Genomic DNA, 20,298 nt, shown 5'->3' with positions numbered 1-20,298 from the left:
GGTTAAGCGATGGCACAACATATACTGAATGTAATCACTGCAGGAGATCACTGGCCTGGCAATATATGGAATGAGACCACTGAGGCCAGTGATTGGTTGTAGCAATCAATTGTGGAGTAGGGCCCATTATTGCAGCAACTAAATCATTTAATATTTTTGGTGAGAACTAGAGTTATAGCGATTCAGAAAGAAGCTAATGCTTTTTTAATGTTTTATTCCATTTTTCCCACTTTCCCTGATCAATATATTTATAACTTTGAAAACCCCTTTAATAATGGAAAGCTAAGTGCACACTGCATCTGAGCACTCAGCTGGATATGTGCACTGAGTACAGCCACATACATTAACATTGCCATAAGCCCCAGCCACTGTGGCTAAAAGAGCATCCTCTAGGCTTACGTCTGTTTGCTATGTGTTAGCATTCTGTTTCTTTCATTGTATAGAAAAGTGCAGAAGGTACCATTGTGAAAAGTAGGATTTTACATGGGGCCCTGTGATGCCACAACATCCATTCAGACTGTGCCTTTATGTCATATATAAAGTATATCTCATAAACGTATACTCCAAACACTAGATGAAACATTGTGTGCACATAGTTGTACAATATTGTCAGTTGTTCATATTTAGCAATGGGAGAAAAGCTGGAATGTCAATCCATGAGGTAAGTATGGGTTGTTTTTTTATTTCGGTTACTGCAGAATTTAAAAAGGTTGTCAACTACTTTAATAGGGATGACCTATCCTTAGGATTTGTCTTCAATGTCTCACTGGCTGGGGTCCAACAACCCGCACCCCTGCCATCAGCTGTTCTCATTGCTGGCAGTGGCAGCAAGCAACTAGAAAAGCTCCATTTTGGTGCTGCTTCGTCATTCAAATCAATAGGAGGCGGATTTACAGTACCCAGATGCGGCTACTATGAGTAGATGGGGCAGCTGTGGAACTGAGCAATTCCGGTCTCATGCTGCTGCCGCCGGGAGCCTTTCCAGCTGATCACAGTAAGTGCCATGTGTCAGACCCCAGCTAATCAGACATTGATGACTTATCCTAAGAAAATCATACTATGAAGAAAAAGACATGGATCGCACATCCCAAAAATACAATGATCTAAAGCCGCTAGGCAAAAAATTAAATAGAACATGAGGTTCTTTTGTTCCCATTCTGATCATATTGTATTAAGCCCACTGCCACGTCACGGCAAACCTCTTGAGTGGGTCCCTAACCTGACCTTTTTGTGCGGCACTGTGCACTGACCACCGCCGCAGCGACAAAGCGCCAGCAGGGCGGGCGACCTGGTGCCTCACAGCACCCATGCTGCAAGGCAAAGCCCCCAAGGCTCCAGGCCGCGCCGCCCCACTGACACCACACCACCACAACAGCAGCCAGCACACAGTGAGAGGAGCTGTGCACTCACCTCCCACTGGCTCCCATATGTGAACTGGGAGCAAAAAGAAGGCTGACCCCTCTTGCAGTCTCCTGCTGATTAAAATCACCTGTGCCAAATGGGGAGAGTGCAGATCCAAGTAAAGAGGGGGATAGAATGATATATATCATACTATGAAGAAAAAGACATGGATCGCACATCCCAAAAATACAATGATCTAAAGCCGCTAGGCAAAAAATTAAATAGAACATGAGGTTCTTTTGTTACCATTCTGATCAGATTGTATTAAGCCCAATGCCACGTCACGGCAAACCTCTTGAGTGGGTCCCTAACCTGACCTTTTTGTGCGGCACTGTGCACTGACCACCGCCGCAGCGACAAAGCGCCAGCAGGGCGGGCGACCTGGTGCCTCACAGCACCCATGCTGCAAGGCAAAGCCCCCAAGGCTCCAGGCCGTGCCGCCCCACTGACACCACACCACCACAACAGCAGCCACCACACAGCACCAGCACACAGTGAGAGGAGCTGTGCACTCACCTCCCACTGGCTCCCATATGTGAACTGGGAGCAAAAAGAAGGCTGACCCCTCTTGCAGTCTCCTGCTGATTAAAATCACCTGTGCCAAATGGGGAGAGTGCAGATCCAAGTAGAGAGGCGCATTGTCGCTGCGGCGGTGGTCAGTGCACAGTGCCGCACAAAAAGGTCAGGTTAGGGACCCACTCAAGAGGTTTGCCGTGACGTGGCAGTGGGCTTAATACAATCTGATCAGAATGGTAACAAAAGAACCTCATGTTCTATTTAATTTTTTGCCTAGCGGCTTTAGATCATTGTATTTTTGGGATGTGCGATCCATGTCTTTTTCTTCACAGTATGATATCCTAAGAAAATCCCTTCTAACAGTCTTGCACCACAACAATCTATTCTAAATTATACTGCCTGACTAATCCCCATGTCCCCCTGCTACTCCCCAACCTCTCCTCTTTGCCAATCCCTTCACTGGCTTCCCATCGCCCAACGACTCCAGTTCAAAACACTAAACATGATCTACAAAGCCATCTACAACCTGTCTCCTCCCTACATCTATGACCTAGTCTCCCAGTACTTACCCGCACGTAACCTTTGATCCTCACAAGATCTCCTTCTCTACTCCCCTTTCATCTCCTTTTCCCACAATCGCTTCCAAGATTTCTCCCGTGCCTCCCCCATACTCTTGAATGCTCTGCCACAACATATCAGACTTTCGCCTACCTTGACAAGCTTCAAAAAGAACCTGAAGACCCACCTCTTCCGACAAGCGTACAACCTGACATAACCCTCAGTCCACAATAGAATCACATGGCCATCTCTATCCTCACTTACTGTAGGTTAAGATTAAGGGCGCTAAGCCAGAAATGCGTTAACAACGTCTCTATGCATTGTCTGAACTGCACTGAATAAATCACCTGATCACTCAGCTGGATCACCTTCTTCATTTACCGTCACTTACTGTATCCTCACTCATCCCTTGTAAATTGTGAGCCCTAGGGTCCTCTTTCCTGCTGCTCCAGTCTGTGCCTTGTTTTGTTTACGATTATTGTACTTGTCCCTACTATATATACCCCTTTTATTTTTATTAATAATAATAATACCACCAATATAAAAGTAGTAGACTACATCTTTAAGAAGGGTTATTACTAGTGGAATAAACAATATAACAGTCCTCTTCATCTCATATTCTTGTTGGATGCTGGACACTTGGGAGTTAAGTATACTAGTCTGTATTACTAGTGGAAACCTCTTTATGCTTTAAGCGTTAGGGTTACATGCCATGTAACATTTACATAACTTTACCTTGTTCACATTCTCTGGTCCCCACTGTGTCTTCTGATATGTCTTCTCTTTGGAACCATTGTGATATCTCGATGATAATATAATGGTATTCTTCAATTCTTTGTTGTAGCCATGTATTCTAATGAACAACATCCAGCAACTTAGAGTCCAACTGGAAAAGATGTTTGAGAACATGGGAGGGAAAGAGGTAAGACTCATTGTGTGTAGTGTTCATGTTTTCCTCCATTGCATTTAGAGATCATTAGATAAATTCTATTCAATAATTAGTTTCTATCGATGTTGGATCTGCAGCTTTGTTACAGAGAGACCATTACTGGCTTAAACCTTAATAGTTGGATACTAAGTAGCAAAGCAGTGACTTAGCTAAGCCTAATACTGACACCTTGAGCTAATGATCTTTAAATGAGTTAAATTTCATGTTGAGTGTTGTAGTCACGATGCAGACATTTCCCGCTGTTTCTGGATGAAGCAGCCTTTGGCAACCTGTAGCTTACCTACTATAGCGGGGCTAGTAGCTTCGACATAAGAGAAAGCTACAAGTTGCCGACCTGAAATATATTAAGGTTTATTTTTTATGTGTGTTGATAGTTTTGTGTTTTGTGCTTTGTCTGTAATGTGTCATGTCTTTGTCCAATACCTTTAACCTGCTATCAACTGAGCAGAAGAAAGAAGGAGCAATAGCCTTTTACAAGGTTTGTCAAGGCGAGCATGCATTGATATTGCAAACTATATGTTACAGGCTGTAATTCAGTGCCAGTCTGACAGACTATCGTGACGGTGCCAGCCTCAGAATACAATGCAAAGTAATGATTGTGGTGGATATTGATTCACTAATGGGGCAGAAAGAGACCGAATCACGTACTGAAATCTATTACTTAATATGCATAGATAAAATTATATATAGAAGAGCATAGAGAGCCATCGAAATGCCAATACAATAATGAACTAATCTGAAGTGTGAGAGCACTGACTATATACTTATTATATACACATTTGGTCAAAATTGTTGGTACCCCTCATTTATTGAAACAAAAACCCAAAATTGTCACAGAAAGACCTTGAATATGACAAAAGTAATAATAAATTAAAAAAATCTATGAAAATGAACAAATGAAAGCCAGACATTGGTTTTCAACCATGCTTCCACAGAATGTTTTTTAAAAAATAACTCATGAAATCGGCCTGGACATAAATGATTGTACCCCTGAAAATAATGTGTTAAATCAAGGTATGTCCACTAATTAGCATCACAGGTGTCTACAATCTTGTAATCAGTCAGTGGGCCTGTATATAGGACTACAGATACTCAATGTGCTGTTTAGTGACATGGTGTGTACCACACTCAACATGGACCAGAGGAGGCGAAGGAAAGAGTTGTCTCAGGAGATTTGAAAGAAATTTGTAAACAAGCATGTTAAAGGTAAAGGTTATAAAACCATCTCCAAGCAGCTTGATGTTCTTGTGACTATAGTTGCACATATTATTCAGAAATTTAAGATCCATGGGACTGTAGCCAACCTCCCTGGAGGTGGCCGCAGGAGGAAAATTGATGACAAATCAAAGAGACGAATAATACAAAGGGTAACAAAAGAGCCCAGAAAAACTTCTGAAGAGATTAAAGGTGAACTTCAAGCTCAAAGAACATCAGAGTCAGATTGCACCATCCGGCGTTTTTTGAGCCAAAGTGGATTTCATGGGAGACGACCATGTAGGATACCATTGCTGAGAAAAAAACATAAAAAAGCCAGACTGGAATTTGCCAAAATACATGTTGGAAAGCCACAAAGCTTCTGGGAGAATGTCCTATGAACAAAATGGACAAAAAATTAGCTTTTTGGCAAGGCACATCAGCTCTATGTTCATAGACGGAAAAATGAAGCATATCAGGAAAAAAACACTGTCCCTACTGTGAAACATGGAGGAGGCTCTGTTATGTTCTTTGGCTGCTTTGCTGCATTTGGCACAGGGTGTCTTGAATCTGTGCAGGATACAATGAAATCTCAAGACTATCAAAGATTTCTAGAGAGAAATGTGCTGCCCAGTGTCAGAAAGCTTGGTCTCAGTCGCAGGTCATGGGTCTTGCAACAGAATAATGACACAAAACACACAGCTAAAAACACCCAGGAATGGCTAAGAGGAAAACATTGGACTATTCTGAAGTGGCCTTCTATGAGCCCTGACCTAAATCCTATTGAGCATCTTTGGAAAGAGCTGAAACATGCCGTCTGGAAAAGGCAACCTTCAAACACGAGGCAACTGGAACAGCTTGCACTTGAGGAGTGGCCAAAATACCTGTCAAGAGGTGCAGAAGTCTCATTGACAGTTACAGGAATCGTTTGATTGCAAGGATTGCCTCAAAAGGTTGTGCAACAAAATATTAAGTTATTGTATTAGGGGAACCATCATTTCTGTCCATGCGTATTTCATGAGTTTTAATTTTAAAAAAATTCTGTGGAAGCAAAAAAGCAGCAATGTCTGACTTTCATTTGTTCAGTTTCATTGATTTTTTTTTTATTACTTTTGTCAGAATCAAGTTATTTCTGTGACCATTGTGAGTTTTTCTTTCATTAATGAGGGGGACCAACAATTTTGACCACGTGTGTACACTTCTTATCATATGTTCTTGTAGTGCTTTGTAAATTGACACCTCATTAAAGTTTATATTTACCTAACACCTCAATAATTAATGCGACACTATGCTGTTTTATATAGTAAAAATGGAATATTTCATCCTAAATATCTCTAAAGATATAAAATGTGTAGGCTGAGCGATGTCACTATATCTATATGTACACTGGCCATGCATGCCTAGGAATGGTACCTGATACCTTTGGTTCATCATTAGTTAAAGGGGTATTCCCATCTCCAAGATCCTATCCCAATATGTAGCAGGTATAATAATAAGAATATTAGCAAATGCCTCCAATTAGAAATTTAGCGTAGTTTTCCTGATAAGCTATGTCAGGGCATTGCAGTAACTTAGGTATCCATCGTTACGACCACTAGTAACTAACTAATTGGTTGTAACCTTAGATACCTAAGTTTCTGTAATGCCCTGCACATGAGGTAAGTGACATAGCTTTTCAGAAGAATTATACTACATTTCTAATTGGATATATTTGCTATTTTTTTTTTATATTAAGCCTACTGCATATTAGGATAGGATCTTGGAGATAGGAATACCCCTTTACGTGTTGCTAAACTTATAGCATGTTAGTTCTGAAGCGCACTGTGACTTTGCACTAGGCTGACAAATATTTTGGGATTCATGTCAGAACATCAGATTGGGCTGAAGTATCTTTTCCGTGATCAGTGATATAAACTGCTTAGGATGGCATTTTTACCTATGACGGAACTTCAGCTCACTTACTGATTTCTTAATAACTGGATAAAATCAGATAGTGAATGCCTTCCCCAGGCTCATGTTTGCATGATTGAAAAAAAATGGTAAATCTGCTTTCTGCTTGGATTGCACTCTCCTGACACTGTGCAATCAGACTGAGTGCCACGTGAAACGTTTCCTTCTGACTGCAGAGTGGCTTATTATTTTTATTATTTAATACTTGCAGACAGATTTAAAAAATCTAAAGGAATATTTAATTTGCATTAAATATCCTCAATGGATACAGATGTATTCTTGTGTGTCAGACACCAGAATACAAAATAAAAAAATAAAGGTCATTTTTTGAATGATAAACCTTTCCTATCTGAGACTTAAAGGGAATCTGTCAGCAGGTTTTTGCTTCCTTATCTGAGAGCAGCATCTTGTAGGCAAAAAGATCCTGAATCTAACAATGTATCACTTAGATTACTCGGTGCAGGCGTTCTGACACAATTAAAGGTTTTAGGGGCCCTTTGCACACTACAACATCGCAGGTGCGATGTCGGTGAGGTCAAATCGAAAGTGACGCACTTCCGGCGTCACTCTCAACATCGTAGTGTGTAAATCGTTTTAACTACGATTACCGAGCGCAAAAGCGTCGGTATCGTATGATCGGTGTAGTGTCAGTCATTTTCATTATTTTGGCTGCTGCGACGGTAAGATGTTGTTCCTCGTTCCTGCGGCAGCACACATCACTGTGTATGAAGTCGCAGGAGCGAGGAACATCTCCTACCTGCGTCCCGTCTGCAATGCGGAAGGAAAGAGGTGGGTGGGATGTTTACGTCCCGCTCATCTCCGCCCCTCCGCCTCTATTGGCCGCCTGCCGTGTGACGTCGTTGTGACGCCACACGACCCGCCCCCTTAGGAAGGAGGCGGGTCGCTGGCAAGAGCGACGTTGCAGGGCAGGTATATGCGTGTGAAGCTGCCGTAGCGATAATATTCGCTATGGCAGCTATCACAAGATATCGCAGCTGCGACGGGGGCAGGGACTATCGCGCTCGGCATCGCAGCATCGGCTTGCGATGTTGTAGTGTGCAAAGGGCCCCTTAGATTTAGCAAAGCAGCAGAGCTGATAGAACTGTCCCCACCCTCACCAGAAACTCAGTAGAGATTGTACATTGAAAGTGAGGTGTCAATCAGAGGAGGGGGTTTGTCAGACTGCCCCACAGCTGACATTGTAATCCAGCAATGATAATCACTGGGTGGTATAGCTTTAGTGTACGTAAACAACAACACACCGCCTGATATGAGAGTCGTAGTTGATTTTTGTTTTTTAACCCCTGCAGCATGCTGTCCTCTGATTACATAGCAATAACCTGCTGACAGATTTCCTTTACAGACCTGCAAAATGTCTTCTTGTGTTATTTTTTCTAAATCTGCCTGCTCAATATATTAATAAAACATGTATTTATTAATATATGCTCAAAAAGCACAATTTTTTGTGTGTTTTTTGTCACAATGTGTTACCATTACATAATGTCTAGATGATATAAGAATGTTATAAAAATGTGATAAGAAAAAGGAAGAAAAAAATAATACGGTTCAGGGGGTTTAGACAGAGAACAAATTACAGTTCTTCATATGTTGTAGATAGATATCTGTTCGTCTGCCTTACTTCTGGAAATTGCTCACTTGAGACTCTGTTAAATCATGGCTTAAAGAACGCTCTTCCTCTCAGTCTAGGGTCAGTTGCTTATGTATATCTACAGTATATATGTATTTTGTCCTAGACAAAATGTTCTTGTGCTACAGATTTGTTTTCCTGGAATAGGAGTTGTACACTTGTTATCTATATCCGTATGTCAGAGTAAAGTCAATAGGTTTTTTTATGTTAAATACAAGTACAGATGAGATGGAGTAAAACTTGGCTACCAACCTACAGCATAACAACCCAATTTCATCAGACTTATGATGGATTATTGATTATATATCTGACAGTAGAAGATAAAGACATTTTTTGTAACCTGTCTTCTGCCTTTCTCACATACAAACTTAAAAAAGTGACGACCAAGAATGAAATACAACATACCATGTTCCTTCATTATAATCATACATGTGAGCTTTTACAGAAAGATTGCACTGTTTTTATTCTTTCTCTATAAGTATACATGTGATAAAAGACATACAAACAACTTCCAATCATACTAGTTATCCTGCCACTCTGAGTTTTCATCAGGCTAACCTAAAATTCACCATATGCTTCTGTGCCATTTCTGCTCCTGTACTGTCCCCTGCCTGCTAGTTTTATCCTTTCCCATCTACCTCAGTATAGATATCTGTGTATTTGACATCATTATTACCTGGTTTATAGCAGAGCTCAACTCTCCTGCAACTCTCCACAATGGAGATTTTAATTGATAGGCAGTACATAATTGTTTGTTGTTTCCTGCTGAGATATCTAGGATGTGAAACTTCATATGGTGTTCTGTATATGCATAAAGCTGAGGATAATCTTCTACTATATGTGTCAACAGAGCAGCATTTGAAGTTTCACATCACTTATCTCCCAGCAGCAGGCAACAAACTACCCAACTCCATTCAACCTTTGTACATACAGCCCCATCCTGCGTTATTTCACACCTTTCAGCTCTCTCTATATACAACCCAATCCTGCATTATATCACTACTCTCAGACCCCTGTATACCCTGACCCATCCTGCAGTATATCACTCCTTTCAGACTCTGTACATACTGCCCCATCCTGCAGTATATCACAGTTTTCAGCACATTCTACACTGATGAGCAAAAGGGTAACAATGTTTTGATTATTTTTTGACATAATGCTGATTTGAGATACCTCCTAAAACTTAGTTTCTGAGATTTTCTTAACAATGTTTTGAACTTTTGAATTTTAGGCTCCATGTTTCACCATCCAATACAGCTCTAAACATGAGACTACCTTCATTTTATAGACAATAAACTTGGCTATGTAATACATAAATTTTACTTGCAGCTAATTAGCATATGATTACTTATGGAGATTCTTGTAATGTCACTCCATTGTTACTGTTTTGCTTCTGGTGGTGGAAAAATCTTTTTCTTCCTGTATACTACAAATTACAACCTGTTCTCACTTTCACTAATAGCTCATTGTGTTGATAGGCTGAATCCCATGCAACAGTTCACTGCTTCAAATCAAAGAGCAGCCTTGAGGATTTCCCAAAAAATGAGAAACAGCATCACACAGGTTATTTATAGCGGCAAGGTGCCGAGTGTGGCAATGAAGGAGCTCGGGAGCTCCATAACACATAGGATTCTTTGGATTACTTGTGAGCCTCTCTGGCTCTCATACCCGACGTGATGTCACCTTCAGTGCTGCATTCTGCGCCCTGCCGACAGCCGGGAGCACCGATGACCTAGACGTCTTGAGCATGACATCGTGATAGGAATGGACACATGTGCCTCTTAAGTGGGATAGACCTGCCTGGCACTCTACTACTACCCCATCCACTTCATTCTCCACATCAAGATTTCATAGATGCACTAGCCACCTTCGAAGGTTATCATCTATATGCAAGTACCATTACTGTGTTTTTAAACATGTTTATTGCCACATTTTAACTTGCAATTAGCTTATTTTGTGCCTCTGCACAGTGGGACACACCTGCATGGTACTCTACTAATACCCCCATCTACTCCAGTCTCCACAGCAAGATTGTGGAGACACACTAGTCACCAATGGAGGTTATCATCTATACACAAGTACCACTACTGTGTTTTGAAATATGCTCATTCCCATATTTTAAATTGCTATTGGCTTATTTTGTTTAAGTGGATAATCATTCATTACATGCCATTTTTTGCAATGCTAGTTGCATTTATTTAAGACCAGTATGTACCAACATTGGGACCGTATAGAAGAGATCTGGATTCAGATTTTGGTTAAGACATGCTTGAATCTGATGGAGAGCATGCCCAAAAGGATTCAGGCAGTGGTGAAAGCCAAAGATGTGTTTTTACAAAATACTAGCAAAATAATAAAAATTTTTATTTAGATTTTTAGGAACAAAACATTAACAATGCAGTGACATGACAAGAATTTGCATAACTTATCATATGCTAAATATTTGCAAGTCAAATTTATGTATACGATAGACAAGATGATTGTCTACAAAATGATGGTAGTCTCACATTCTAAGCTGTAGTGAATGGTGAGATATGCAGACTGAAAGTCAAAAGTTCAAAGCATTGTTACCCTTTTGCTCCTCAGTTTACATCCAGCATTTTTCCTGCATTATATCACTTCTTTCAGCCATCTTTATACACAGCCACATCTTGCACTACATCACTCTTCACACGCCCTTATCTACAGCCCCATCCTGTATTATATTATTCCTCCTATCCCCTCTATATGCAGCTCTAAACTGCAGCACATCGTTCTTTTCAGCTAAAGATCACCATCATACAACATCATCAAACATTGCCAGCACAGGCATACTGCTTCTTGGTATGAGTGCTCTGCACTGTAATATGGGAGGCTCCACGTATAACTGTGATATCGTCCCTCACAGAAGCAGATCAGTTCCAGACAACACCTGGAACAGAGCTATGGTAGCTGCAAGCCATCAAAGTGAGACTGCAGTGCACATGATCAACCGGAGGCAGTGGAACTACACCAGGATGGTTCCAATGACAACTGGTGGGCAAATAGATCCAGGAGAGGCATCCACATTCCAATTATTAACTGCTTAAAATATTTTAATATTGCAAGAAAACTCTCTAAATTCAATGTGCACTGATCTCATGGCTTTCATTACAGGGTGCGGAGATGATATTTACACATACTCCTCTAAATGCACAACATATGCTCATAGATCCTGAATTTATTTGACTCCTACGGACAAGTATATGGATTATTGCCTCTTCCTGCATTAAATCTGAGTGAATCCAAAAAAGTACTTAAAGTTTGAATTTTAAGAATGAGATCATCCATTATATTTCTATTTCCAGATGTGACTTTACCTAATTTGCTGCAAAGTCAATGGTGTGAAAATGTGTCATATGTGAATCTATCCTAAAACTAATTCACAGGTTTGCAAGGGAAAATTTAATTGAAAATTAAGAGGTGACTTTTATATACTTCTGATCGCTGAACTCAGTAATAATATTTTAAAAATGTCATCACATACAGTTTTTTCACAAACATTGATTCCATGGACTTTTTCTTGCAATATAAATTACTATGGGGAGCAAAGTCTTTTAAACAGCGTTCATAAGAGTGTGGTGCTGTGCTTACCACAAATCCTTTCAGGGTTTAGTGGTTGTGGTGGATTAAGCTTCAGTTTCTAACAACATGATCGAAATGGCCACAAGCGGGTGCCATAGTTCACCCGATAACATTTGCTACATTTGCAGTTGTTTTGTAGTGAAGAAACAATGAAGGAACATTACAGACTTTGTTAAAAAAGTGGATTATGTGTACTTTGGTGTAAAACTAGGTGATCAGGACAAGTCATGGGCTCCACATGTAGTGTGTACTGTTTGTGTAGAAGAACTACAACTGTGGTCTAAAGGGAAGAAAGAGAGCTTAAATTTTGGCATGCCTCTGATATGGAGAGAACTGAGAAGTTATAGTGATGACTGCTGCTTTTGCATCTACAACGTGGAGGGATTTAACTTTAAAAGTGAGAAGGAAATTTTTCTACCCGGACCTCCCTGTGCCTCATGATCAAGGAATACATGTCGCTTCACCTCCGGAGAAACGTGAAGATACACTTCAATCAGTACATGAAAAGCAAGATTCTGATGAACACTTTCACGCTGGTCCCAACGGGCCACAGCTTTTTTCACAGCTCGAATAAAATGATTTAGTCAGGGACTTGGACATTCCTAGATATTCTACCGCATATTTAGGCTCTAGACTAAAGGAAAAGAACCTGATAGCTCCTGGTACCTGTTTTTCATGGTACAGAAGCAGAGAAAAGGAATTCCTTCCAGTCTTTTCTCAAGACGGTGCTCTAGTGTATTGCAGTGGTATTCCTGGGCTGATTGAAAAATTTAACATTGAGTACAATGTGAGCGAGTGGAGACTCTTTATTGTTTCATCCAACAAAAGTCTGAAAGGTGCGCTACTGTACAATGGCAGCAAGTATGCGTCAGTGCCTGTAGGGCATTCTGTGCACTGAAAGGAAAGGTATGATATTTTACATTTTAGTCTCAAGAAACCTAACTACAAGGATCAAGGATGGCCAATATGTGGTGATCTGAAAGTCCTCTCTTTGCTTCTTGGGCAACAAAGAGGATACCCAAAGTACTCATGCTTTTTGTGTAACTGGAACAGCCAGGATAGGACTTATCACTCAAGATAAAAACGTCCGACAAGAACATATTTACAACCTGTATCACTGTAATCACACTGACCAAAAGAATAAATCCCCCTTGTCACTAAATAAAATAAAACTAAGAACTATTCTTGTACTGCTGTCTATTTGTTCATTCTACCTCCCAAAAATTGGAATAAGGTGTGGTTCATATTTCTCCTGTGCTCGCAGATGATTGCTTATATTGGATTTCCGTGTAAAACCCGGAAACCACAAATCAGACAAACTCGAGGCAGATGGAAACACTTTGGACTCTGTCTGGTTTCTGTTCCAGCGTTATCCCATCATTTTAGGTGTTTTTTTTTAGCACACAAGTGTCGAAGACCACAGTTCTGTGTACGCCTAAAAAGATGGATACCACTAAAACAGACACCAAATGGAGTCCATTGTGTCTCCATCTAACTCACAATAGTGAGTGGTTTCATCTGAATTGTGGCACGGTGACTCAGTGGTTAGCACTGCAGTCTTGCAGCTCTGGGGTCCTAGGTTCAAATCCCACCAAGGACACCATCTGCAAGGAGTTTGTATGTTCTCCCGGTGTTTGCGTGGGTTTCCTCCGGGTACTCCGGTTTCCTCCCACATGCCAAAGACATACAGATAGGGACTCTAGATTGTGAGCCCCAATGGGGATAGTGTTACCAATGTATATAAAGCGCTGTGGAATTAATAGCGCTATATAAATGAATAAAATTATTATTAATTATTATTATTATTATTATTTTAGTAGGATTTACATAGAAAACCAACCTCAGTGATGAGTGTAGGGCACAAGAATGTCATCTCTCAGCCTTATACTGAAAGCGATCAAAAAAACGTTCTGTACTCTAAAATGTTACCAATAAAACCTCTAACTTATGCTGCACAAATCCAGCCCCCACTCAGTTCTGTCATCTGTCACTAGTAAAAAAGGGGCTCCCACATTACTGGTAGAACAAAGACTCTGGAAAAGTGACTTGGCTCCCACCCCGTCAAATAAAATCCAGTGCAACTGCACTCTCAAATACGAATGCTCTCCTCATTTTGAGCCCCCCATAGTAAGAAGCCACATGTTAGGCATTATTGTTGAGAGGAAAGCCCAATTAACAATTTATGGGTTGTGTTTCACCAAAAGAACAAGCGGACATACCCTCCATTGTTAGGCTGGACAAAATACCCTAGGGTCCCTTAGGGCATACATGAGCCTTTCTATCTTTGTCCCGGAATCATTGTTTGTCCTTTCTGTTTTTGCTGGTTCCTTATATTTTTTGATTATGTTGGGTATGTATTGTCACTATTTTAATTATATTCTACATGTGGAGTATCGTCAAGCTCAAAAGACAGTGGGTAGCAAACTGTTCAGTGACTGCATATTACTCTTTGGCCATACAACAGGGAGGGAAGGAATGCTTCGGAGAACAGATTTTCCTAGAATGGTTTGCGGAATCTATTTGCAGAGCCCCTAAGTGCCAGTACAGCAGAAAGTGACCACATTTTGGAAATTACACCCCTCTAGGAATTCATAATTGGACGTAATCACAATTTTGTCTTTAGAAAACACCTGTAGAGTCAAACGCAGTGAATGTTGCAGAATTAAAAATTGTAAATATGCCCTTGTAGTGGCCAGTATATTGGAGAACCTGTACATTGTGCCTAGTCCATAAATAAGCAGGCTTCCACACTACAGAAATGCCAATGTGTGGATGTTAACTGTGGTTTAGGCTCAGAAAAGTAGGGGGCATTTGGATTTGGGAGTTCAGATTTTGCTGGATTTCTTTTTTTCTGGAGTCCTAGCGCTATTCCAGAGCTTTTGTGCTGCCAGTAATGTGGAAACCTCCTATATTTCCCTTACCAGATCACAGAGCTGACTGGGGACATTTTTTTGTGGGTTGAGTTAAATGCTATTGGTGGCAATTTGGGGTACAGAACATTTTAGATCAGTTCACATTTATCATGTGCTCTATGATGAGCACTTACATTAGGGTTTCCATCTACATCTCCGAAATACATGATTTAGGTGAAACCCCCAATGTATCCATTCACTAATGAAGCAGCAAAGTTACTCTGTACTCAGTTTGGCCTCCATACAGCAATGTCCTTCTTTTCAAAGGTGATCAAAAAATGTTGTTGACCGCATTTTTGTGAACGCCTAAAAACACACGTAAAAAGATGGACACTGCCATCCACAGGCCATACAGGAATTCAAAATGACTCACTCTACCTCATTAAAGTGAGTTGTCATTTTGGGAATTTTGTCTGAATCATGATTTTCAGAAATTTACACCTAATCCCCAGTTTAAGCACTCTGTATACAGCGCAGGATGTGAGCTGAGCCTTACCTCGATCTTTGGGAGGCAGAATTAACAAATCAACAATTGAACAATTTGTTTTATATTTTTGTTTTTTATGCTGTTCACCTTGCGGTATGTGATTAGACAGCATTATTCCTTAGGTCAGTACAATTACAGCGATACCAGATTTATAGGTTTTTTTTTTTAGGTTTGGCTACTATCACACTAAAAACATTTTTTTTTTTTTTTACAAACTAAAGGTTTTCCAAAAACATTTCAGAGTTATTACCACAAAAAATTACACTGGTCAGATTTCTAAAATTTGTCTTGGTCATGAAGATCAAAATTAACTCAGTCCTTAAGGGTTTAAAGAAGTTCTGAAGAAATTTCTAGGTAACAATAAAAATCCAAAATGTAAGTCCATTGTGGAAAACATGCTGAAACATTTCATAGCCTTCGTTTGTCTGTTGAATTTGAAGTTACATTTTTTACATTCCAGTTTGGACTAAATTCCTGAAAACCTGGTGCTATTAGTGAAGAGCAAGGAGAAAGATTTCATCAAGATATCAAGGTGATGGAACGATGATACCAAAGTGAATGGAACGATGATACCAAGGTAGATGGAACGTGAACATGATGGAGGACAACTGCTGGATGCTTCACAGAGAATATCTGCAGGCCTTCTATAAGAGAAAAAGTATCAGAAGTAGTGATGCGTGGTCCTGGACTATAAAAGTCCAGATTCCCGCGGTTTGAAAGGTGCCCAAGTGCCGTACTCAGGCCCAGGATTCTGGGTGTTTGATCTGGATCCGGCACTCGAGAAACTAAAAAAAAAAAAAAAAGAAAAAATAAAGAAAATAAGAATGAAGCGAGCGCTTAATACGCTTAATACTTACCAAGGCTCCGGTGCAGCTGTAAACTTCTCCCGCATGCTTGTACGCTGCTCTTGTGGCCTCCCTGTGCCGCTCATCATTGCTCATACATATGCACTGTTTTCCCTGCTTTCCCTGCCCACCGGCCATCCTGGCATCTGTGATTGGTTGAAGTCAGACGTGCCCCCAGCCTATGATAGTGTCTGCCTGCAACCAATCACAGGCGCTGTCTGCGCGTCAGAATTATGATTCATGAAGCAGGAGGCTCAGGATGAGCAGAGAAGGACACATTATCATGGGTGCAGAGATCTGCTCATCCCTCTCCCCCCAGATCCCCATTTCTATTATGAACAACTCCATGTCCACGAGAACTTAGAAAGAGAATGTTTATTCTAAACCAGGCTGAATTTTGAACACGTTCCCCCCTGTCTCGTGACAAATAATGTCATACCTGGAAGGAGCCTGTATATTCTAGCATCTACCTCTATTTTTAGTGCACGATCTAGATACACGCAGCTCCGGAAGTGAATGCACGACCTGGAAGCAGGTAACAATATGGTGCTTCGGTGAGTACACCGCTTGCGCTCCTGTCTCCCTATGTCTTCCACAAACATTTTTAATTGCCGGATTCTGGTTCCCATAGACTTATATGAGTACCGGATTCTGGACCGGAACTGGATTTTTTTAAAAAAATTAGCAGGGACCCTCCAGTCACAGTTTTCGGCAAGTCCGCTCATCCCTAATCAGGAGAAGCTTTGAAGAGAAAAGAAAAAAAGTGCAATAATTAATTTGTAATAAAGCTGCAGAATGAATGTTCAAAAAATTTATGTATATAAGATTTTGGCTACAATAAAGATTTTTCTTGCTCATCTTGCTTTTATGTAATTTCACTCCATGTTTTGTGCAAAATCCATATGTGATGATTAAAAATAGAAGTGTTTTCCTTTTTCTTTCTTTTTTTTTTTAATCGGGGTATAAGAGAACATAAGGATCAGTCATTGGATTTGAAACAACTGTCATAAACCCACATTTCCATACCCGTGTTATTTTAGCAGCCTAAAACACTACAGGTAATATACATTATATAAACCAGTGTTCAAGTGCCCTCAGCAGGTAGTGTCTTCAGAATTTCCTTAGTATTACATGAGTAAAGTTATTATTGTCATTCCTCAGGCTTTTTCACCATATGATATTTTCAAATTATAACCTGTTGGAAAGTTGTTTTATCCCTGTTTCATTAGACATGGGTAAATTATTTAATTACAATGACTTTGTTACATTACAGATGTCAATAAGAGTAGATATACGTATCCAAATAAAAGTACCCAATGTCGCAACCAATGCTGAATTATAAATCCACACTCAGACATCTATCGAAAAGATTGATGCCTGTAAATCTATTTTACCTTTGGGCAGAAGAGTCCAGGAATATCAATAAAAGAGACCATTACTTTGGGTTGAGCGAATACTGCAGCGGAGCCATTGTCACTTGTTTACCAGGGGGACTAGATAATAAACCACTTTAGCTTCTAATAGCTCAGTGATTAAGCCATACAGACTTCTTGGGAGCTCCTTGTTCTTCGTCATCTGGATAGGTTCCTTAAGCCCGCTTTACACGCTGCAATATATCTTACAATGTGTCGGCGGGGTCACGTCGAAGTGACGCACATCCGGCATTGTGAGGTACATTGCAGTGTGTGACAGGTACGTGCGATTGCGATTGAACGGTAAAACATTCATCGCATGCACATCGTTCATTTCTCTAGAATTGAACGTCAGATTGTTCATCGTACCCGGGGTAGCACACATCGCAGCGTGTGACACCCCGGGAACGATGAACAGATCTTACCTGCATTCTGCAGCTCCCGGCTGACAATGCGGAAGGAAGGAGGTGGGCGGGATGTTTACGTCCCGCTCAGCTCCGCCCCTCCGCATCGATTGGCCGGCTACCGCGTGACGCCGATGTGACGCCGAACGTCCCTCCCACTCCAGGAAGTGGACGTTTGCCGCCCACATCGAGGTCGTATGGAAGGTAAGTACGTGTGACGGGGGTTAATCGTTTGTGCGGCACGTTCAACAAATTGAACGTGCCACACATACGATGGGGGCGTTGCAAATCGCATATGATATCGTATGCGAGATTGCAACGTGTAAAGCAGGCTTTATACCTGTATAAAACCCCCCCCATTCTTAGCATTAGGGAATAAATCTCTGAAACCTGTTTTTCTCACAGGGGTGATATGTAATCAGGTAGGGGTATAGCTTTTTTTTTTGCTGAGGGGAAGATTATGTGTGTGTGTACGAATGTCAATAGATCGGCATTGCCTTTGGGTTAAGGGCTTTTTTATGTAAGTAACTAATAATGCTAAATTCTAACATGGTTTTAGACCCTCATAGTCAAAGTTTTCCAACCTGTGTACATAAGCCAAAAATTCTGAAACTTATCCAAGGCATATTTGGCGCAAAAAATAACATTTACTTTGTTGGATGCTATGTACCCTTGCCATTTGCCCTGTCAGATGCGTCCAACGAGTAGGTGCTGGTTAAGCAATATTAAGCTATCAACTTCTTTTTAGCAGATTCGGCACCTCCACATATAACAGCTTTGCCAATGACAAGAAACTCCTGAACAGTCCATAAAAAATAGCACTTTTTACAGTCAGTAAAAAAAGTGACAGACCATGAATTTTTTGAAGCTGAAGAAAATTGTACAGATTAGTATTACATTAATTATCTTAAAAAATAGTGCACAATGAATGCAGCTAGTGTAATTATATCCAAACTATAGGCTGTAGAAATATATCATTTGAAATCTTAATGATTTATGGTTTCCCAATGTGTCCTTAACATTTTTTTTGTTCATGTTTTTTTTATAAGTAGGGATAGGAGAACTCGAACAGTAAAGTGCGTGATTTGCACCAGACACCAGGTGTCCAAGGTTCGAACTCGAACATGGACTTTAAAAAAAACTTAAAAAAAATAAAACTCTGTTTCTGAGTTTGGTTAGTGTTTGTATGCTAATAAAGTTTGTTGGATCAATCAACAAGCTTTATTGCATGTGGAAGATGCCGGAACGCTGCTGTGAACAATAAAGAACAAAAAAGGACATGTGCTCCCGCCTATTTTTGATAACCAGGTAAAGCAGACAGCTGGGGCCTGCAACTCTCAGCTGTTTGCTTTACTTTGGCTGGTTATCAAAAATCGACATGATATCACACTTTTTTTAATTATTTATTTAAATTATTAAAAAAAAAATGTGTGGGGTCCCCCTATTGGTGATTATGCAACTATACAATCTAAACTGAAAATTTCATAATGATTACTGATAGAAAGGGAAAATTAGCTCCTCCTTAAATTAGTTTATTGTTAATTCCATAAGTGCAAAAACACCCATTAATCTAATGTTATGAAGGTATATACTGTATATAAATAACAGATTCTCTTTTTTTTTTATATATATATATTTATATATATATATATATATATATATAGTATATATATTGTATATATATTGTGTGTGTGTGTATATATATACTGCATATGTATATATATATATATATATATATATATATATAAAGCTGGGTGGAGGATACCGGGCACCGCTGATCCCCTTTGAGGCTGACAAAGCTGCGCTTCCGTGCAGGTGGAGACCTGGGTGCGTGTCCCAAAGCAAAGACGATACAAGATCCACAAGGTAGAGATGAACAGGTCGCACTCCAATGGTCAAATAAAGAATTTCTTTTATTCCACGATCACATCAGGGTACAGGTAGTGAGGGAGGATGAGGGTGTGCCACGTCGGACGACGGCAGCCGTTTCGCAAGTAACCTTGCTTCTACGGGTCCAGTGCGTTAAATTAGTTTATTGTTAATTCCATAAGTGCAAAAACACCCATTAATCTAATGTTATGAAGGTATATACTGTATATAAATAACAGATTCTCTTTTTTTTATATATATATATATATATATATATATATATAGTATATATATTGTATATATATTGTGTGTGTGTGTATATATATACTGCATATGTGTATATATATATATATATATATATATATATAAATAATTTAAATTGGTTTGTATCTACTAGAATACTATTCTTTAGTTGGTCATTCATAGATAAGAGATTGGTGGACAACTTAGTATTAGCTTTTACAGATGGAAGAGCAAAGAACGAGCCTTATACACTGTGTGCAGAATTATTAGGTAAATGAGTATTTTGATCACATGATAATTTTTATAC

At 40.0% G+C, this 20,298-nt stretch overlaps 1 protein-coding gene across 1 annotated transcript in view; it reads left to right on the top strand.

The window, feature by feature from the left end:
* Positions 1–20,298, top strand: part of UNC13C (unc-13 homolog C) — a 1,075,146-nt gene that overhangs the window by 812,666 nt on the left and 242,182 nt on the right. Inside the window, exon 25 of the mRNA XM_075345771.1 lies at positions 3,320–3,397. Coding sequence (XP_075201886.1) covers positions 3,320–3,397 — 78 coding nt within the window. The remainder of the gene's footprint in view (positions 1–3,319; positions 3,398–20,298) is intronic.

Source organism: Anomaloglossus baeobatrachus, chromosome 4, assembly GCF_048569485.1.
Source record: "Anomaloglossus baeobatrachus isolate aAnoBae1 chromosome 4, aAnoBae1.hap1, whole genome shotgun sequence".
NCBI lineage: Eukaryota > Metazoa > Chordata > Amphibia > Anura > Aromobatidae > Anomaloglossus > Anomaloglossus baeobatrachus.
The sequence above is the reverse complement of the archived record's forward strand: the minus strand, read 5'-3'. Positions and strand labels throughout refer to the sequence as shown.